Genomic DNA, 20897 nt, shown 5'->3' with positions numbered 1-20897 from the left:
CCAGGCACGCACAGGAAGTCAGGCCTCTCCCAGTTTCCTGAAGGAGAAACAGGTCAGGACACACGTGCACCCAGAGTCACAGCAACTGAGCTGGGATCTAACGCATGTCAGGGAGAAAGCTCTCAGGAGGGAAACTAAGCCCTTTCTGAAAGCGCTCATAGGGCTTCCCTTATGACTCAGCGGTGAGGAGTCTGCCTGCCAACGCAGGGGACGCAGGTTCGATCCCGGGTCCGGGAAGATCCCACATGCTGCCCGGCAACTGGGCCAGCGCATCGCAACTACTGAGCCTGCGCTCTGGAGCCCGGGAGCCGCAATGGCTGAGCCCACGTGCAGCGACTGTGGCGGCCGCACACCCAGCGCCGGGCGCTGCCCTAAGAGAAGCCACTGCAGTGAGAAGTCAGCCGCGCCGCGACTGGAGAGCAGCCCCTGCTCGCCGCCGCCAGAGGAAGCAGCCAAGACCCGGCGCAGCCAAACATAAACAAACAAATCTTTAAGACAAAGCTCTCACGGTGGTTAAATACTAAAATACTTTATTTCTAAGTCCATCTATTATAAAGTTCCCCCTGAATGATTCCCAGATAATATTATCAGCAACAAATTACAAACCACTATAAAACGGCTCAAGAAGAGAGTATATATTATAGAAGTCTTTTTTTTTTTTTTCTGGCAGAGAGACTTGAGGGATAAGAGTTCCTAGAGCAAGACTGAACCCAGATACTGGCAGTGAGAGGATGGAGCCACTGGGGAATTCTTAGCATAGCAGTCCTTTGGAAATGAAAGCTACCAGATGGGATATAGCATAAAGTATTGGAGCTTCAGCTTCAGCATCAGTCCTTCCAAGGAATATTCAGGGTTGATTTCCTTTAGGGTTGATGGGCCCGGGAAGCAAAGGCCTGGATTCAGGCATTGTTGTTGTTGTTTAGTCGCTAAGTCGTGCCCAACTCTTTGTGACTGCGTGGACTGTAGCCCGCCAGGCTCCTCTGTCTGGTTTGATCTCCTTGCAGTCCAGAGGACTCTCAAGAGTCTTCTCCAGCACCACAGTTGGAAAGCATCAATTCTTTGGCACTCAGCCTTCTTTATGGTCCAACTGTCACATTCTGTTACCTCACTGGTAAAATGGGGATGAGAAGGTGGCCCAGGGAGAAATCCCCGAAACTCCCACAGCAACTGAGTGGCAAAGCTGGGGCTTGAACTTGAATTCCGAAATCCCGTGGACCAGACCGAGGGGCCTGGCGGGCTACAGTCCACGCGGTCACAAAGAGTTGGACATGACTTAGCCACTAAGTAACAACAATGCTGGAACCCAGGCCTTTGCTTCCCGGGGCCATTCACCATCCAGCCATGCCCCTGGTGACAACCCCGTGGGCAGTGGCCGAAGCCCGGCCGGGCACAGGGTTCAGAGGGGGCACCAGGCCAGCCGCAGCACGGTAGCAGCCAGCACATGAGATCCCACCCACGACAAGGTCGTGAGGAGAAGACCTGACAAGCAAGGCAGATCAGGACCTCAGGGATTTCGAAAAGGTGCCCTGGCGCTCACCTTAAAGATGATGTCTGTCTTTCTGATGCTTACTATATTAGACTACTCCCTAATTTCTGTGACACAGGTAGAAGGCCTTCCCTGATCTCTCTCCAAACAGAATCAACTTAGAACTTTAATTAATATGTCCCCCGGATGCTGGTATCCTTTAAGATTATCCAGGATGAAAGGAGTGTTTCAATTTAGACCCCTTTGCTGGCATTCTAGCCTGCTTGGCAAATGCATACTAATGCACATGACCGCTCACAACACCTTAATCATAAACAGCATAAAGAACCTGATCACACAAAAGGCCCTAGTAGGCACAGAGCCCTTCGGGGGTGAGGAAGCCCTATAGGAGAACACAAAAAATATTATTCTAAAAGTGGTTATTGGATCAACGTTTGCTTACTGTGTTTTTGCTCTTAATGTGCTGAGGTTGTGCAGTGGAAACTATTGTTAATATAGTTAGAGATTTAGAAAAATAAGAGTTTAGAACTGTTAATTTTAACCAGGAATGCTAAACAGGCTGCAGAGTCTTTGTGTGGTAAACCTTTAAGAAAAATTTAACTGATAACTTCTGCAAAAGGACTGACCTTTGTGTTAACAGGATTGTATTTCTACTATGTTGCAACCTGCTGTAACATGAGACTGCAACTTTTCTGTTTTCTGGTTTCTTTTCTGTTTTCTCAAGGCAAAATGGAAACATAGATTTGCATTCACCTAGGTCATAAAATGTCAATAGGCCCCAAGGTCAGAAGATAATGTACAAGACTCTCATAAACAAAGAAGTATGCAGAAAACTACCTGGTTTCGTGAGGGACAAGCTGATGTAATGTTAAACTAACTCTGTGTGCTTATCTTCCCCTTAGAAATGTACTAACTTGGGGTATAAAAGCTATGGTGAAAAATAAACCACCACCAGACCCTGCTGCACACCCCAGTCTGGTCTCTCTCTCTCTCTCTCTCTCTCCCTCTTGCCGACGCCGTTCATCCTGAGGGTACCCCTGGATCCTGCTGAGGCTGGACCCTGGCATGGCGGCCTGCATTGGGCAGGCGACCTGTGCCAGCAGCAGGCAGCCAGCGACGTTGCCGGAGGTCCAGTCCCCTTGGCAGCGTGTTGTGAGCTGCAACTAGTGAGGCCAGTGGCAGAGGGTCACCCAGACGCCCCGTATCACCCACACCAGCCGCAGCTCCAAGGTGTTGAGGGCTGTCCCTCCCACCCCCCGGTGTCACCTGTGTGCCATGCCTCAGTCAGGGACAGGTCAGCATGGATGCAGCGTGGGGGCCTGGGCGTTGGGCATCCACCTGGGGGCATCATGGGCCTCCTGCGCTCTGCCCCGGCCCTCTCGCTGTCGGTCTGTGAGTCTCCCTGACTCCAGGGCTGTCTCTGTGTCACCTCTGCTCTCTCCTCCTCTGTGCCCAGCTCTCCTGCCCTGCCCTGGGTCTGCACCTCTCTCTTCTTCGCGGTGTCTCTGATGACGCCCCCCACTCTGTGCTTCTGGCTTGTCTCGCTGTCTCTGTCACCACTTGTCACCATCTCCAGAGCATCTTTCAGACTTTGCATGCATCTCCGTCTTGATCTGGGCCGACTGTGTCTGTGTCTGTCTGTCTGTCTGTGCACATGTGTCCTGGACAGGTATGTGGTGTCCTAGCTAGGTAGGCCTGGAAGGTTTCCTGACCTGTTGCTCTCAGGCCCAGAGGAGAAAGTCCAGGATGCCTTGGCAAGGGGGGCTGGGGGGCGTGGACCCCCAGGTCTCTGCAGGATTGGAGGTCAGAGCTCAGGCCCCAGGACAGGCAAGGGGCTGCCTCTGCACAGCTGGCATGACCTCTGCCAGCCCAGCTCCAGGAGCGGACTCACATCCAAGCCATCAAGGGTCACGGGCAACAAGTGCGACCCCTCTGTCCCTGCACCAGGGCGGCCGGCCGGCAGGGTGTTGCCTGGATGGTACACCAGGGGGAGCCAACGTCCGAGGCCGGCCTTGGGACGCCCCAAGGGAGGGACGCTCCAGGGTGTGCGTGGCTCCCACTTTTGAGCCTCTTTCCTTCTCCTCCTGTCTCCGTCCTTTTTTTTTTTTTTTTTAAAGCAAAAAAAGTCTTTAAAAATATTAATTTGGCTGCACCAGGTCTTAGTTGCGCATGCAGGATTTTTCAGTTGCGACGTGTGGGGTCTAGTTCCCTGACCTGAACCCAGGCCCACTGCATTGGGAGCGCAGTCTTAGCCACTGGACCACCAAGGGAAGTCCCCTGCATCCTTCCTTTCCTAAACATAATTTTAAATATGCATTTATTTTTGGCCATGCTGGGCCTTCGTTGCTGCATGGGCCTTCTCTAGATGCAGTGCTCTGGCTTCTCCTGTTGCACAGGACAGGCTTTGCAGCGTGAGGGCTTCAACAGTTGTGGCTCCCCAACTCTAGAGCACAGGCTCAACAGCCGTGGTGCATGAGCTTCGTTGCCCCGCGGGATGTGGGAATCTTCCAGGGTGAGGGATCAAACCTGAATCTCCTGCCTTGTCAGGTGGATCCTTTACTACTGAACCACCAGGGAAGCCCTGCTGTCTCCTTCCTTGATGAAAGTCTCCCGCAGCTGGGGGCTGGCTTCATCTGAGGACCTGTCCTTACAGGTATGAGAAAGTATTCACAGACTCCTTTCTCCTATCCCAGCTCTCGGAACTGGGGGTAGAGGGTGCATGGAGTCACTCAGCAAGCATTTATGCAGCACCTGCTGTGTGCAGGGACTCAGGATGCAGTGGTGAACAAGACAAGCAGAGTCTGGGAGGGAGCCATCTGTAAACTAGAAATTACAGTTCCAGAGGTGCCATGAGGATGCAGAAGCTGGACAGGAAGTTGGAGGCAAGGGTGATGCTTCAGGTGGAGAAACCCTCTCTGAGAAGGTGATAATTGTCTGACAACCCTAATGGAAGCACTGGCAATCAGGAGCTTCCTAGGCAGAGGGCACAGTGGGTGCAAAGGCCCTGAGGCAGGAGTAAGCTTGAAGGAAGGGAGTGAGAGAGAGGGAGTGATGTGAGGAGGTGAAATCAGAGAAGTGGTCAGGGGCCAGACACGTGGGGGTTTGTAGGCTAGGCAGGAGTTGGGTGATAAGTGCAAGAGTGATGTGAGCCATGGAGGGTTTGGGACAGAGGTAGTTCCCGGGGCTCAGGGCCCTGCCCCAAACCTCCTTTGCCGGCCTTGCTGACCCTGCCCCTACATCCCTCTCTGGTGTGGGGAGGGGGTGTCAGGACCCCGCTGGGAGTCCAGATAAGGCTTCTCCCTCCCTGCCTCCACCCCGCCATATGCTGCCTCCCTCAACCAAGTCCAAGAGGGACTCTGTCCCCCATAATATTTTCTTTTTAAAATATTTATTTATTTATTTATCTGTGCCAGGTCTTAGTTGTGGCACGGGGGATCTTTAGCTGCGGCATGCAAGCTCCTATGGTGTGTGGGACCTAGTTCCCTGACTAGGGGTTGAACCCCGGCCCCCAGCATTGGGAGCATGGAGTCTTAGCCTCTGGACCAACAGGGAAGTCCCTGTTCCCCATAACATTTATTGTAAAAATTTACAGATGACAGGTTCCTGGTGTCCTCAACCCATAACGCAGAGATGCGAGCCCTGTCATATTTGTTGCGTATCTTTTCTTCTGAGAAGAGGGATGGGTTGAATTGTGCCTTCCTGAACTCGTGTGTTGAAGTCCCAGCCACCCTACCTCTGACCGTGACTATGTTCCCAGATGAGGTCTTTACAGTGGTAATTAAATGAGAGGAGGTCCGCTGAGTGGGCCGTAGTCCACTAAGAGTAGTGTCCCTATCGTGGTTGTTCAGCTGCTCAGTCGTGTCTGACTCTTGGCAACCCCATGGACTGCAGCATGCCAGGATTCCCTGTCCTTCATTATCTCCCAGAGCTTGCTCAAACTCATGTCCATCGAGTCGCTTGTGCCATCCAACCATCTCACCCTCTGTTGTCCCCGTCTCCTCCTGCCCTCAATCTTTCCCAGCATCAGGGTCTTTTCAGATGAGTCAGCCCTTCACATCAGGTGGCCAAAGTATAGGAGCTTCAGCTTCAGCATCAGTCCTTCCAATGAATATTCAAGGTTGATTTCCTTTAGGATGGACTGGTTTGGTCTCCTTTCAGTCCAAGGGTCTCTCAAGAGTCTTCTCCAACACCACAGTTTGAAAGCATCAATTCTTTGGCACTCAGCCTTCTTTATGGTCCAACTCTCATATCCATACATGACTACTGGAAAAACCATAGGTTTGACTATACGGATGTTTGTCAGCAAAGTAATGTCTCTGCTTTTTCATATGCTGTCTAGGTTTGTCTTTTCTTCCAAAGAGCAACTTTTCATTTAATTGCTGCAGTCACCATCTGCAGTGATTTTGGAGCCCAAGAAAATAAAGTCTGTCACTGTTTCCATTGTTTCCCCAACTACTGCCACGAAGGGATGGGACTGGATGCCATGGTCTTAGTTTTTTGAATGTTGAATTTTAAGCCAGCCTTTTCACTCTCCTCTTTCACCTTCATCAAGAGGCTCTTTAGTTGCTCTTCACTTTCTGCCATTAGGGTGGTGTCATTGCCGTATCAGGAAAGCCGTGGTGTTGTCCAAAGGCCTGAGAGGGAAAGAGCTGATGTTGCAGGCTCCAGTCTGGGTCTGAAGACATGAGAACCAGGAGTGGCGAGGGCAGGCAGAGAGCCATGTCCCAGCTCAGACCGTCAGGCAGACAGTGACGTTCACCTCCTTCCACCGTTTTGTTCTGTTCAGGCCCTCGGTGGGTCGGATGGCATCCATCCACGCGGGGGAGGGCCCCCAGCTCCACTCAGTCTACGGATCCAAATGCAAACTCTCCCAGGAACACCCTCCCAGACACACCCAGAAATCACGTTTCACTGCTGGGCAGCCTGTGGTCCAATCAAGGTAACTCGTGAAATTAACTCTCACGTTTCCTGTTGATTAACTCAAAGTCAGCTGATGAGGACCCCTGATTGCACCTGCTGAGAACCGGTCACAGGAGTGAGGGGCACCCCCGCCGCACACAGAGCCTTTGGGGCAGGTGTGATCCCCGTGGCCCCAGGTCCTGGCCACCTTCAAAGACTGCGGGTCTCCCTCAGCCCTGTCCCCCTGGGAAGAACCGTCCTGCCGACTGGCCAGGTAGGGGCTCGAGGGACTGGGGCTGGACGGAACCCCTGATCTCCTTGGAGGTGGTTCCTCCCCCTGTAAAGCACTGGGGCGGGGTGTCATCTGCCAGAAAGAAGAATGCCTTGCGGGACTTCCCTGCCGGCCCAGTGGTTAAGACTCCATGCTTTCACTGCAGGGGACGCAAGTTCCATCCCTGGCATTCAGCTCCTGGTTGGGAACCAAGATCCCGCCTGAGGACTGGAGAGGCAGACATCCAGATGTTGGCTTGGTCCCCCGTGGAGCCTTCATGCCCCTAGCCCTGGTCACGTCCCCTTGCCTGTCTCTCCTGCTGTTTTCTCCTCTGAGACGCTTAGCAGGACACAGCCACAGGACATGCGTTATTTATTATGTCCTGTTTATTGCCACCCCTCACCCCCTGTAGAGGCTCAGATGGTGAAGAATCTAGTTTCAATGCAGGAGACTGGGGTTCGATCCCTGGGTCGGGAAGATCCCCTGGAGAAGGAAATGGCTCCGTGAGTGCTCCAGCGCAGGCATGGCTGGTGGGGGGGCAGGCTCCTCCCGGGCGTGTCCCTGGGGAGCCAGACACCATGCCGGCATTCCGTCAGGCGCCCCACGGGGCTGTTACGGGTGCTTTGAAATGAGCCTGTCAGATCTGCAGACGTTTTCCCCTCTTCCCCAAAGAGGCCCCAGGCCCCAGAGACCGGGATCCCATTGCTCCCGGGGACTCCTCCTTCCTTCCCTAAGCCCGGGTTAGGGGGCGGGGCCTGGCGTGTGGAAGAGCAGGGGATACAGACCCCGGGTCTCGGCCTGCTCTCGCTTCTCCCTAGCCTTCCCTTCGTCCTCCTGAACCGTTCAGTGCTCTGCTCAGGTGTCCCTCCAGGGCCTCCTTTCTGGCAGGTTCAATTCACTTCAGTCGCTCAGTCCTGTCCGACTCTTTGCGACCCCATAAACCGCAGCACACCAGGCCTCCCTGTCCATCACCAACTCCCGGAGTTCACCCAAACCCATGTCCATCGAGTCAGTGATGCCATCCAACCATCTCATCCTCTGTAGTCCCCTTCTCCTCCCGCCTTCAATCTTTCCCAGCATCAGGGTCTTTTCAAATGAGTCCGCTCTTTGCATCAGGTGGCCAAAGTATTGAGGTTTCAGCTTCAGCATCAGTCCTTCCAATGAATATTCAGGACTGATTTCCCTTAGGATGGACTGGTTGGATCTCCTTGCAGCCCAAGGGACTCTCAAGAGTCTTCTCCAACACCACAGTTCGAAAGCATACATTCTTCAGCACTCAGCTTTTTTTATAGTCCAACTCTCACATCCATACATGACCACTGGAAAAACCATAGCCTTGACTAGATGGACCTTTGTTGACAAAGTAATGTCTCTGCTTTTCAACATGCTGTCTGGGTTGGTCATAACTTTCCTTCCAAGGAGTAAGCGTCTTTTAATTTCATGGCTGCAATCACCATTTGCAGTGATTTTGGAGCCCAGAAAAATAAAGTCAGCCACTGTTTCCCCATCTATTTGCCATGAAGTGACGGGACCGGATGCCACAATCTTAGTTTTCTGAATGTTGAGCTTTAAGTCAACTTTTTCATTTTCCTCTTTCACCTTCATCAAGAGGCTCTTTAGTTCTTCTTCACTTTCTGCGATAAGGGTGGTGTCATCTGCATATCTGAGGTTATTGATATTTCTCCCAGCAATCTTGATTCCAGCCTGTGCTTCCTCCAGCCCAGCGTTTCTCATGATGTACTCTGCATATAAGTTAAATAAGCAGGATGACAATATACAGCTTTGACGTACTCCTTTTCCTATTTGGAACCAGTCTGTTGTTCCATGTACAGTTCTAACTGTTGCTTCCTGACCTGCATACAGGTTTCTCAAGAGGCAGGTCAGGTGGTCTGGTATTCCCATCTCTTTCAGAATTTTCCATAGTTTATTATGATCCACACAGTCAAAGGCTTTGGCATAGTCAATAAAGCAGAAATAGATGTACTTCTGGTACTCTCTTGCTTTTTTGATGATCCATTGGATGTTGGCGATTTGATTTCTGCTTCCTCTGCCTTTTCTAAAACCAGCTTGAACATCTGGAAATTCACGGTTCATGTATTGCTGAAGCCTGGCTTGGAGAATTTTAAGCATTACTTTACTAGCGTGTGAGATGAGTGCAACTGTGCGCTCCCCCTTTCTGATAGGGGAGGTAGATAAAAGCTAAAGGGAGAGGAATGTTTGGGCTGAGCTGTAAGCCAAGGGCTTTATATTTGTGAATTCACTGGGGATTTCATAAAGGCCCTGCAGGGCAGGGTAGGTCTGACCGCTCAGATAACCCGAGTTCCAGCCTGCCTGGGGGCTTGGGGAGCTGTCTTTTGTTGTTCAGTCTCTAAGTCGAGTCTGACTCTTTGGGACCCCGTGAACTGCATGCAGCACACCAGGCTTCCCTGTCCTTCACCATTTCTTGGAGTTTGCTCAAACTCATGTCCATTGAGTCAGTGATGCTATCCAACCATCTCATCCTCAGTCTCCCTCTTCTCCTCCTGCCCTCAGTCTTTCCCAGGAACTGTGGAAAAAGGCTCTTTGAATCAGGTAACCGAAGTACTGGAGCCTCATCTTCAGCATCAGTCCTTCCAATGAATATTCAGGACTGATTTCCCTTAGGATGGACTGGTTGGATCTCCTAGCAGTCCAAGGGACTCTCAAGGGTCTTCTCCAACACCACACTTACAAAGCATCAATTCTTAGGAGCTCAGCCTTCTTTATGGTCCAACCACCTGGAAGGCTGTAGAACTTCACTCATTGAAGAGGGCCGCCTGGTCCTGACAGGGCCCCTTGTTGGTTGTTGGGGACACCTGGGTGGCAAAGGCAGAACCCACCCCTCTGACATGGAGCAGAGATGAGCACTGAGCATGTAATGGGACCCCCACCTAGCAAAAGTGAGACCATTCATCTCAGCTTGGGACTGGAACCCGGCCCAAACCCACAGTCTTCCCACTAGGACCACACAGCTGGTCTCACAACTCAATGAAGCTCAGATTCTTGAGGTCTCATCACAAAAAGAATTCAGTGAGAGACTAAGTGATAGGAAGAAGTACAGTTATTAATATAGAACGCTTGTAAGAGGTGCAAATGGGCAGGCGAGGGAGCTCTGCCCCCACGGCTTAAAAAAAAAAAGTTGCTCAGTTGTGAGGGACTCTTTGCAACCCCATGGAGTGAAGACCCACCAGCCTCTTGTGTCCATGGCATTCCCCAGGTAAGAATACTGGAGCGGGTTACCATTTCCTTCTCAGGGATCTTCCCAAACCCAGGGATCAAACCTGGGTCTCCTGCATTGCAGGTGGATTCTTTACCATCTGAGCCATCAGGGACACCCCTCCCTGCCACCAAGGATTAAGTGAGCTACAGTCTTACAGTTAAAGGAACACGGGGGAGGGAACACGGTCCAGTAACTTTCTTGAGTGATCATCAACTTACAGCGGCCTCCCAAAGTTTCCTAGGTTTCCGTATCTGCAGCTACCTGTATGACTATCCGATTCTATCCCTAACACAGCGACTTTTCAGTAGGAATTGAGACGGGATAGGGTACGGGGTGGCATGAGTCAAGGCCTCAGGCCGAGGGGCGTTGCCTTGGAACAGAGGTTCTCCACCAGGGGACTGTGGCAGGTCTGCAGGGGGTCGTCTTAAGGTGTGGTGGAGGGAGCCCTATTGACCTCTGGTGGGTGGGGGCCAGGCTGAACCAGCTTGCAAGGTACAAGACAGCCCCCACAGCAAGGAGAGGTGAGCCCAGATGTTACTAGTGCCCCGGCTGAGAACTGGGTTGGAGGGCCCGCAGAAAAGTCGGTGTGGCTTAGAGGCTGGTGAACATGGAAAGGGCAGACAGGGGGTTCAGAACGGTCCTGGCGGCCCCTAAGCCCCCAGGAGTCCCTAGTGCCCTGTGCGAGCCCCCTGCAAAGCCAGGCCCAGGTTGCCTGACAGGCGCACTCGCGAGCAGGCGACAGACGCCCGCAACCGCCAGCACTGCGGGCCTCGGTTTCCCTCACCGGGGTAACGGGAGCCCCGAGGGCCTGGGCGTGGGTCAGGAGTGACAGGGCGACGCCTGCTTGGGATTCTATCACAGACAAAAGGGAGTCGATGGTAATAAAGCCGTTCGTCCGACCCCGCGCCCCGACCCGCCTTTGCCCGGCCTTGGTCCCACCCCAGCGACCGCCTCGGGGACCCGATCGGCGGTCGGGCTTACCGGGAGAACTACAACTCCCAGGATGCATCGCGCCGTAAGCGCCCGAGAGCGCCGCGGCCACCGGCGGCCAATGGGGTGGAGGGGCGGGGCTTCGGCGCACGTGGCGTCCTGACGCACCGGCGGCGACGTCGGGGTTTGTGTGCGCGAGAGGCCGCCGATAAAGGTTGGGTGCCTCGCGCCGGGGGCCGTTGGGAGGGAGCGCGCCCCCGCCCCCTCCCCGGCCCCCGCTCCCGCCCCGCCGCCGCTGGGGCCCTGCCTTCCCGTCGACCCCCGCGGGAGGGCTCTGGGCCGCCTCCGCTCGTTCCCCGGTCGGGGCCGCAGGTGAGAGACCGGAGGGGCGGGGGTGGGGGAGGGACCCGAGGGCGGAGACGTTGGGGAAACGGCGAACGTGAAACCGGAAGGGGTGCCTTAAAGGGAAGGGCGCTGCCTCACCTCCGACTTTTGTCCGCCGGGCTGGCCCCCGCCCTCTTAAAGGGCAAGGGACCACTCTTTAAAGGTTCGGGGCAGGTAGTGCAGTTCGCAGGCTCTCCCCTCTCCCATCGCCCCTCTGTCCAACCCCGCACCCCCAGAAAGAATTCGCCTCCTAAAGGCCGTTGACAGTGTCCCACACGCTGAAGGAAAAGCTTCTGTATCCTAGTGGCTTCAAAGCAAGTCCTTAGTTTAGCTCAGCAAGATAGGTGGGTACGCGGGCCAGAACCCTCTTAAAGGGGAGGTCGGGCCTGATGGAAGGGTGTGGCCTGGCCTCTTGACGGGTTGCTGTTTACCGGATTAGCAGGGTCCGGCCCCTTCCAGAGCACGGCTGTCTTCTTAAGGCATGCTGCCTTCTGAAAGACACGTGCAGCTTCCTGGGGTAGTCTCTTAAAAGGAGGTGCTTCCATTTCAAAGGGGTCCCTCATTTTTTCTCAAAGGAGATCTTTATGGCCTGTGCAGAGAGGATGCCCCGCTTTGTTTCACTCAAGATGTGTTCGCCGAGCACTCACTCTGTGGCAGACGCATTCCAGACTCTAGGCTCCGGGAAGCAACAGTGAACAAGATGCCATTAGCATCCAGTGGGCAGAAGCCAGGGGCTGACCAACTTGCAGTGCAGGGAACAGCCCCCTGGACCCCCGTCCAGCCCCAGATCTCAACAGCGCTGATGCTAGGAAACTCTGATTATAAAGTAGGTTAGAAAGTGATAAGCCCTATGGCGGGGGGGGGGGGGGGGGGATAATAAGGCAGAGAAAGAGATTGCAGCGTGTTGGCAGGGACTGCAGAGTTTAGCAGGGTGATCAGGGAATACCTCCCGGAGATGACGTTTCCACAAACCCTTGGAGGTGATGGAGGGAAGGGGCTTCTAGGCAGGGGCCTGTGTGAGGGCCCCAGGTGGGAGCAGGCATGCCTGCGCGGCCCTGTGAGCAGGGAGCTGTGAGGGTTGGCTGTGAGGGTTGGCGAGGCCAGCAGGCAGAGAGTCAGGGACGGGAGGAGGCCACAGGCCGTGGGAAGGCTGTAGGTTCTGGGGAGGGATCTGCCTTCGTCTGTCAGATGGGAGCTGTGGAAGCCTTTAGCACAGAGCACTGAGGTGGTCTGTGTCCGCAATTTCCATTCAGCCTCTGTGTTGGGAACAGGCTGGGGGTGGGAAGAGTAAGGATGGGAACCAGAACTGTCAGATTCCAGCGATGGGGAGTCAGCTAATGGACTGGTCAGAGAGAGGGAGAGAGAGCGGAGTTGAGGGTGCCCAGGGACTCTTGGCCTGAGGAAAAACAAAGGTGTCTTCAGAGATGAAGACGGGGTGAAAGAGATACTTGCAGCAGGGCGGGACACAGTGGGGAGACAGCAGGAACAGAAATTGAGCTGGAGCTAGGTGTGGGGCCTGTTAAGTGTGAGCTGTCTCTTAGGCGCCCAGCAGGGGTGTAGGTGTCCAAGGACAGGTGTCAAGTGGAGAGGAGTTCCGGAATGGTCCTGTTTGTAGATTGTGGAGTCCCAGGAGCGGTGGGAGCCCCAAGGGAAAGGGTGGCTGCAGAAGAGGAGGGCTGGCAGAGCCCTGGCCTCTCCTGTATTCACAAGTAGGACCGCCACCCGAAACAGAGAAGGACTGGCAGGTGAGAGGAGCGGGGAGCCCAGAAACCAGGGCAGTGGTTCAAGGAGAGAGAACCAAGATGTCTGCTGACCACTGAGCAGAGACCACTGGCATGGAGGCCATGAGTGTGGGGGAGGGTCTGGTTGGCATGGTTTGAGATGGGGAAGGGTGTCCTGATGGCATGTTGGGGTGGCTTTGCACGGAGACAGAAAGGAGGCCACAGCTGGAGGAGGAAGTGGGGTGAAGGGTCTTTGTTCTTTTTAAAGATGGGAGACTTAGCCCGTGGGTACACTGATGCGGACAGTCCAGGACATGAGGAAAATCAGAGTCTTTGGCCCAGAGGCAGGAGGCAGATGGCAGGGGTGGGGGGCAGTTCAGGGTTTCTCAGCCTCAGCACCCCTGGCATTTTGAATTGATGGCTCTTTGCTGTTTGGGGGGTGGGTGGTTCTGTCCCGTGCATTTAGGATGTGGAGCAGCGTCTTTGGCCTCTGCCCCTCCAGTCGACAGCAGCCAACCCACTCTGCAAGCATGGCCAGATGTCCCCTGGGGTGGGGGCGTAGTGGGGGGTGTGCAGATGGCATCGCGCCATTGAGAACCACCGGTGTGATTGCTGCATCGTGGGAACATTCTGTTCTGGTTGCTTTTCTCAGCCACAGGGTCAGTGGCAGGCTCCTCGGGCTAAGAGCAAGAGGGGACAGAAGAGAGGAGAGGAGAGAAGACGCGCCAGGTGTCACCTGGTGGGCAGTGCAGGGCGATGGGGCGGGAGCTTTGAGATCTTTGGACTTGGATGCGCAGGGAGACGGAGGCCAGGCGGATTCAGGTCACTGGCAGCATGTATGCTGGGTAAGGGGGTGGCAAGGGTCTGGATGGGGGCTAGGGTGCGGGCTGCAGGGTCAATGGTCGGTTCGGGGTTCGGGCGCCAGGAGGGGGCGCTGGAGCAGGATTCGTGGTGGTGGAGAGTGGGTGTCGGAGAGGCTCCGTCTAGAGATAAGGGGCTTCGGAAGTGGGAGCAGGTACTAAGGCACGATGGAGGAGCAGGTCTTTAGAGGGAGCCGGCCAAAGGATCCGGAGCCAGGACGCTAGAGATCTGGTGTTCTTTAAGGACATGCCTGTCTTTAGGGGGACGGGGCAGAGAACGCTCCCACCTCCAGGAGGGGATGGCCCGTATCAGGGAGTGAGACCACTCCTCCTAGTGTGCCGGAAGTTTCCCCTTGAGCACCCAAGGCCTCCATCGCGGGCAGCCTCCTTGTCCGAAGGGAGGTGCTCCCTGCCTTTGAAAAGGCCAGCCTGTGGGTGTGTGGCTGCGATGGTCCGGCGTGTGAGTGGAGGTGCGGGGAGCCCCCGGCCTGCCCTGATCCCGCGTCCCTCCCCAGGTGTGATGGTCGGCTCCCACGCGGACATGGCGCCGGCCTCCACCGCCGAGGGGGCCGGCGAGAAGCCCGGGCCCGCGGCCCCCGCCCCGCAGGCGCAGTATGAGTGTGGGGAGTGCGGCAAGTCCTTCCGCTGGTCGTCCCGCCTGCTTCACCACCAGCGCACGCACACGGGCGAGCGGCCCTACAAGTGCCCCGACTGCCCCAAGGCCTTCAAGGGCTCGTCGGCGCTGCTCTACCACCAGCGGGGCCACACGGGCGAGAGGCCCTACCAGTGCCCCGACTGCCCCAAGGCCTTCAAGCGCTCGTCGCTGCTGCAGATCCACCGCAGCGTGCACACGGGCCTGCGCGCCTTCACGTGCGGCCAGTGCGGCCTGGCCTTCAAGTGGTCCTCGCACTACCAGTACCACCTGCGGCAGCACACTGGCGAGCGGCCCTACCCCTGCCCCGACTGCCCCAAGGCGTTCAAGAACTCGTCCAGCCTGCGGCGCCACCGGCACGTGCACACGGGCGAGCGGCCCTATACCTGCGGCGTGTGCGGCAAGAGCTTCACGCAGAGCACCAACCTGCGGCAGCACCAGCGCGTGCACACGGGCGAGCGGCCCTTCCGCTGCCCGCTCTGCCCCAAGACCTTCACGCACTCCTCCAACCTGCTGCTGCACCAGCGTACGCATGGCGCTGCCGCTGCCCCCGCCCCTGCCCCGGGTGCTGGCCCCGGCCCTCCGCAGCGCGAGCCTGCCGCCGGCAGCAAGGTCCTGGTCTCCGACGCCTACCTGCAGCGGCCCCTGCCGCCGCCCAGCCCGCCCGCGCCGCCGCCGCCCGCGCCCCCGCCCATGGTGCCCGAGCTCTTCCTGGCGGCGGCCGAGACCACGGTGGAGCTGGTGTACCGCTGCGATGGCTGCGAGCTGGGCTTCGGCAGCGAGGAGCTGCTCCTGGAGCACCAGCCATGCCCGGGGCCCGAGGCGCCGCCCCCGCCGGCCGCCGCGCCCTCCGAGGTGCCCAAGGCCGACCCGCCGCCACCGCCGCAGTCCCCGCTGCCCCAGCCCGCTCCCGCCGCCGCCGCCGCCGCCCCCGGCTTCGCCTGCCTCCCCTGCGGGAAGTCCTTCCGGACGGTGGCCGGCCTCTCCCGCCACCAGCACAGCCACGGGGCGGCGGGTGGGCAGGCGTTCCGCTGCGGCAGCTGCGACGGCGCCTTCCCGCAGCTGGCCAGCCTGCTGGCGCACCAGCAGAGCCACGTGGAGGAGGCCGCAGCCGGGCGCCCACCCCCCCAGGCTGAGGCCGCCGAGGTCACCTGCCCCCAGGAGCCGCTGGGGCCCACGCCCGGCCCGCCGGCCCTGGCGCCCGCCCCGGCCTCGGCGGAGCGGCCCTACAAGTGCGCCGAGTGTGGCAAGGCCTTCAAGGGCTCGTCGGGGCTGCGCTACCACCTGCGGGACCACACGGGCGAGCGCCCCTACCAGTGCGGCGAGTGTGGCAAGGCCTTCAAGCGCTCGTCGCTGCTCGCCATCCACCAGCGCGTGCACACAGGCCTGCGCGCCTTCACGTGCGGCCAGTGCGGCCTCACCTTCAAGTGGTCCTCGCATTACCAGTACCACCTGCGGCTGCACTCGGGCGAGCGGCCCTACGCCTGCGGCGAGTGCGGCAAGGCCTTCCGCAACACGTCGTGCCTGCGGCGCCACCGGCACGTGCACACGGGCGAGCGGCCCCACGCCTGCGGCGTGTGTGGCAAGAGCTTCGCACAGACCTCCAACCTGCGGCAGCACCAGCGCGTGCACACGGGCGAGCGGCCCTTCCGCTGCCCGCTCTGCCCCAAGACCTTCACGCACTCCTCCAACCTGCTGCTGCACCAGCGCACGCACTCGGCCGAGCGGCCCTTCGCCTGCCCGGTCTGCGGCCGCAGCTTCGTCATGGCCGCCTACCTGCAGCGGCACCTGAGGACGCATGCCCCTGCGGCCCCCGCGGCCGGCCCCCAGCCCCAGGCCCCGCTGGCCGCCGCCCCTGCCCCATCGGCCACCCAGGATGTGCATGTCCTCCCCCACCTCCAGGCCACGCTCTCCCTAGAGGTGGCCGGGGGGACGGCCCCGGCCGCGGCCTCCGGCGCCGCCGCTCCCAACTCGCAAACGTTTCTCCTGGTGCAGACAGCTCAGGGCCTGCAGCTGATCCCCAGCAGCGTCCAGCCGCCCACGCCCCCACCCCCGCCCGCGCCCCCCAAGCTCATCTTGCTGCCCTCCTCCAGCCCCGCTGGGGGGGGCAGCTGCGCCCGGCAGGGCCCGCGGGCCGCGGGGAAAGCTGGGCCGGGGGCTGGAGTAGTCTGGCTGCCAGGCCCTGGGGGTTTAGGCGTGCAGAGAGGAAGCAACGCTGGGGCGAACGTGGGAGGGCAGAGCCTCATAGTTCTGCAGAACGTGGCGGGTGGGGAGACAGGCCCGCAGGAAGTGAGTGGGGTTCAGCTCCAGCCCTTTCGTCCAGCTCCTGAACTGACCACCGTCCAGCTCCAGCCGGCCCAGGAGGTGACCACGGTCCAGCTCCAGCCTGTGACGGGTCCGCTGTCCAGTTCCAGCGGGGGAGCCGTGACCACCGAGGCGCCTAATCTGCTGGTGGTTCAGAGCGGGGCGCCGGAGGAATTGCTGGCGGACCCCGGCCCAGGGGAGCCTGGCGAGGGCGAGGCCGGCCCGGGGGTGGTTCCGGATGTGCTCTTTGAGACGCTGCAGACGGAGGAGGGGCTGCAGAGCGTGCTGGTGTTGAGCGGGGCCGACGGGGAGCAGACCCAGCTGTGTGTGCAGGAGGTAGAAACCTTACCGTCGGGGCTGGCCGAGCCGCCCGCCTCCGGCCCGCCCGGACAGAAGCTGCTGATTATCCGCAGCGCTCCGGCCGCAGAGCTGCTGGAGAGCGGCGGCGCTGGGGGAGGCGCCGCTGGGCTGCAGCTGCTGGCGCCCCCACCGCCTGGCCCAGCCGCTGCTCCCGCGGGCGTCCCTGCGGCCCCGGGCCCCCAGATGGTACAAGTGGTCCCCGCAGGAGCAGCACCCGGGGGCGTGGCCCCACAGGGCCTGCCCTCCATTCAGATTGTGCAGACTCTGCCCGCGGTCCAGCTGGTGCACACGTTTTGAGTCGGACCACCGGTACCTCTTCCCGCCCCACAGAGAGGCCCCGACCCCATCTCCGCCTGGGCTGGGCTGAGCTGGGCTGGGGGGAGGGGAGCTGCAGGCTGGGCTTGCTAATAAAGACCAGAATCCCCTCTCTTGTGTTTTTTCTTCTTATTGGTGGGGTGGGAGGTCAATGACCATAGCCACCACTTGGGATCTGGGGAGTCTCCTGCTTCCTGGTTCGCAGGTGGCTTTGCGTTTTGGGGCCAGCCGCTGCTCCTATGTGGGGGCCCTGTTTATCCGTTTTTTAAGAAAAGGGACGCAACGGTCACTCTATGGGGGAGGCGCTGGAATCTGGAATCCTGGTTCTGCTTCTTGTTCTCGGTAAGTCACCGGTCCCCTCCTCGCACAGAAAAATAGGTGGATGGCGGGAATGCGTATCCCGACTGTCACTGAGAACCCGGGTGGGCAGTTGGGGAACCTGTGGGTCCGAGATGCTGTCGCGGCCGCGCCGGCGGAAGCCCGGGAGCCAGTGGGAATCAAGCCGTCTTCGCGGCCCCACCCCCGCGCTCAGGTCGCTTAGCAACCAGGGGCCGTTGGGAAGCCGGCTGGGGCGCGCGCTGGGTAAGCCCCACTGCCCGCCCCGACCCGGTCCAGAGTTCCAGGCCCTTCCGTCCGGCCCCCTCCCCTGCCCCGCTCTAGCCGCCGCTCCTCCCGGCTCTAACCCGTCGGGCCAGACGCTTGGCAACGGTTGCTAAGGCCGAGAGCAGGCACCGCCCCGCCCCCAGTGCGCGAGTCTGACGTCACTTCCGCCGGCGACCCCTCTCCGACCCTGCCCCCCCGCCCCCCGCACCTTGTCAAAAGCTGAGCGACCCACAGAGGTGTCTGCAAGTCCTCGTTCCTGCGACAGGCGCTGCTGGGGGCGGCCGGGGGGCAGAGGCGCTCTGGGCGCTGGGGGCGGGGAGAGCGGTCTTTTCCCTGGCTGGGGGGTTCACTCACCCCCAGGGCAGCCGCGGGGCCTGGAGGCAGCGCGGTGTTGGCAGGTGTTGGCGGGCACCAGGCTTTTAGGCGTGGGTCGCCGAATACCGCCGGGGCGGGCTTCACCCGAGAGGCTTTCGGAAGGTCGCTGGGTTGACCGGGAAGCCTGTCGTGTCTCGGCCCTCGCCTAGAGGCCGCCAGCATCCCGCGTCCTGACCTGGACACGCTGCCGCTGGTGGCCTGCAGCTCTGGGGCGCTTTTGGGGGCAAGAGGTGCCCTGCTGACACTGACCTGCTTGTTTTCGCCAGGTGCACGCCTGCTCCTTTGGGGGCGCGCGACCTGGGGGCTGCCATGGCCCCCAGCCACCTGTCGGTGCGGGAGATGAGGGAAGATGAGAAACCCTTAGTGCTGGAGATGCTGAAGGTGAGAGCCCTTAGCAGCGCCACCGAGCCCGGGGGCGTGGGACGGAGGGGACCACTCGGGGTGGGGGGCGGGACCCTAGAGAGCCCGGGAGGGGGCGGGGACAGAATGGGGGCACCAATGAGCTTGGGAGGGGCGGGGACAGAATGAGGGGCATGAGGGAGCCCGGGAGGGGGCGGGGTGGCATTCCGAGTGGGTTCAGCCACCCTCCTGAGCCAGCGGTAACCCTGGAGAGCAATCTTTTGCTCCTAAAACACTTCCAGTCTTGGACCCTCCTCTCTCTAGTGCCTTCTCCCTAACCTGGGGATCGAGAACGGTTTTGTGTGTGTGTGTGTGTGTGGCCACGCCACATGGCACGCGGGATGTTAGTGTTCCCTCACCATGGATCCAAGCTGTTCCCCCCGCAGTACAAGCCCTTCCATCCTCCCACTTCCCCTCAGCCCTATGACCCGGCCTCCTACTCCTCTGAGCCTGGCCCTTGAGGACCTCGAGGCCCCTTCCAGCTTCCTCTCTTGGTGGGGCTGCTCCTCTGTCCAGCCTCCCCTGGTGCCTCACGCCTGCAACTCCACTGAACCCGGAGCGCCCACCGTTCCTAATTCACCCGCTCCCTCATTCAGAGCCCAGTGTGCCAGCCAGCAGGTGTGTTCACGCCGTGGCACGCCTGCCACAAGCCCTGGCTCACTGCTGTACCCTCCGCTCTGATCGCTCCCACCCCGGGCAGGGCCTGCCTCCGCCCCCACTGCCTGCCGCTCGCGGGAGCCCCCACGCTGACTGCTCCTCCTGCCCGCAGGCTGGCGTGAAGGACACGGAGAACCGCGTGGCCCTTCATGCGCTGACCCGGCCGCCGGCCCTGCTCCTCCTGGCTGCGGCCAGCAGTGGCCTTCGCTTCGTCCTGGCCTCCTTCGCCCTGGCCCTCCTCCTGCCCGTGTTCCTGGCTGTGGCGGCCATGAAGCTGGGCCTGCGGGCCCGCTGGGGCTCGCTGCCCCCGCCGGGCGGCCTCGGGGGGCCCTGGGTGGCAGTGCGGGGCTCGGGAGACGTGTGCGGGGTCCTGGCCCTGGCCCCAGGCTCCGGTGCCGGGGACGGGGCCCGGGTCACCCGCCTCTCGGTGTCCCGCTGGCACCGCCGCCGAGGCGTCGGCAGGCGCCTGCTGGCCTTTGCCGAGGCCCGGGCGCGAGCCTGGGCCGGCGGCATGGGGGAGCCCCGGGCGCGCCTCGTGGTCCCGGTGGCCGTGGCGGCGTGGGGTGTGGCCGGGCTGCTGGAGGGCTGTGGCTACCAGGCCGAGGGGAGCTGGGGCTGCATGGGCTACACGCTGGTGCGGGAGTTCAGCAAGGAACTGTGACTCCAGCCCCGGGAGGGAGGACAAGCGGCACTCAGTGAGCACCTACTGTGTGCAGGCACTTCCACGCCATCCCTCCCTGAGCCCCCACCCACCCAGGGCCCAGCAGCTGAGGCCTGCAGAGGGCAAGAGACCCTGCCACAGCCTGACGCCCATCCCTAGTGTTTGAACTTCTTAGAGAGGTCAACCCGTCCAACCCCTGCCTCAGATTCTGTCTGCACTGAGAAATCTCTTTATCTTGTCTGTCTGCCAAGCCTGTGTCGCTTGTGCTATGACATGTGGCAGGAGAGGAAGCCGAGCAAGTATGCCCCACACCCGGGTTAGGACTCGGGCAGGGACAAGGGCCCCCCCACCCCACCCCAGGGGAGTGGGGTGGGGGGGCGATGCCCTTGCTTGGAGGGGGTGAGGCTGCAGAGGCAGAGAGGGGCTGAGTGAAGCCTCTGCAGGGGAGGGTTGTCTGCCTGGATAGAGCCTCAGGGAGGGGGTGGTGGGCACAGGGCGGCCCGGCCAGCCCCCCTCCCCAGGAAGGTGGGAGCCCAGAGGGGAGGCCAGACCCATCTGGTTTTTTACACCCGTTTGTTAATAAAGCCTGTAACCGCTGCGTGCCCGTTTCTCTCTGATGCCTTTTCCAGTCTGCCTCCGCACCCCCCATTTCTGTCTGGCCCCTCCTTCACGAGCTTGACAGTAATTGTTTGGGGGGGGGGAGTGTGCTGGACTGGGGGCAGGGGAGGCAATGAGCTCAGGCAGCCCAGCTCCCTGCCAGCCCTCTGACTCACGCTCCCCAT

At 59.6% G+C, this 20897-nt stretch overlaps 2 protein-coding genes across 7 annotated transcripts; both read left to right on the top strand.

Annotated features, from left to right (window-relative positions):
- Nucleotides 1–11068: 11068 nt before the first annotated feature.
- On the top strand, nucleotides 11069–17530 carry ZNF628 (zinc finger protein 628). 4 transcript variants are annotated; one of them, XM_043900186.1, is made up of 3 exons: nucleotides 11069–11196; nucleotides 11784–12034; nucleotides 14305–17530. In XM_043900186.1, the coding sequence occupies exon 3, from the start codon at nucleotides 14310–14312 to the stop codon at nucleotides 17400–17402; it is 3093 nt and encodes a 1030-aa protein (XP_043756121.1). In that variant the 5' UTR covers nucleotides 11069–11196; nucleotides 11784–12034; nucleotides 14305–14309; the 3' UTR covers nucleotides 17403–17530. The 4 variants fall into 4 exon arrangements, with proteins under 4 accessions (XP_043756121.1, XP_043756120.1, XP_043756122.1 ...); XM_043900185.1 differs by lacking the exon at nucleotides 11784–12034 and having other exon boundaries at nucleotides 11072–11196; XM_043900187.1 differs by lacking the exons at nucleotides 11069–11196; nucleotides 11784–12034 and adding an exon at nucleotides 12055–12953.
- NAT14 (N-acetyltransferase 14 (putative)) lies at nucleotides 11073–20713 on the top strand. Of its 3 annotated transcripts, none has more exons than XM_043900190.1 (3): nucleotides 11073–11196; nucleotides 18665–18779; nucleotides 19567–20713. In XM_043900190.1, exons 2-3 carry the CDS (start codon nucleotides 18708–18710, stop codon nucleotides 20113–20115), a joined length of 621 nt encoding a protein of 206 aa, XP_043756125.1. In that variant the 5' UTR covers nucleotides 11073–11196; nucleotides 18665–18707; the 3' UTR covers nucleotides 20116–20713. The 3 variants fall into 3 exon arrangements, with proteins under 3 accessions (XP_043756125.1, XP_043756124.1, XP_043756123.1); XM_043900189.1 differs by lacking the exon at nucleotides 11073–11196 and adding an exon at nucleotides 17977–18002; XM_043900188.1 differs by lacking the exon at nucleotides 11073–11196 and adding an exon at nucleotides 18038–18259.
- The last annotated feature ends 184 nt before the right edge of the window (nucleotides 20714–20897 follow it).

The sequence above is a fragment of the Cervus elaphus genome, chromosome 4 (assembly GCF_910594005.1).
Source record: "Cervus elaphus chromosome 4, mCerEla1.1, whole genome shotgun sequence".
Lineage (NCBI taxonomy): Eukaryota > Metazoa > Chordata > Mammalia > Artiodactyla > Cervidae > Cervus > Cervus elaphus.
Note: the sequence above shows the minus strand (reverse complement) of the source record. Positions and strands in the feature narration are given on the sequence as shown.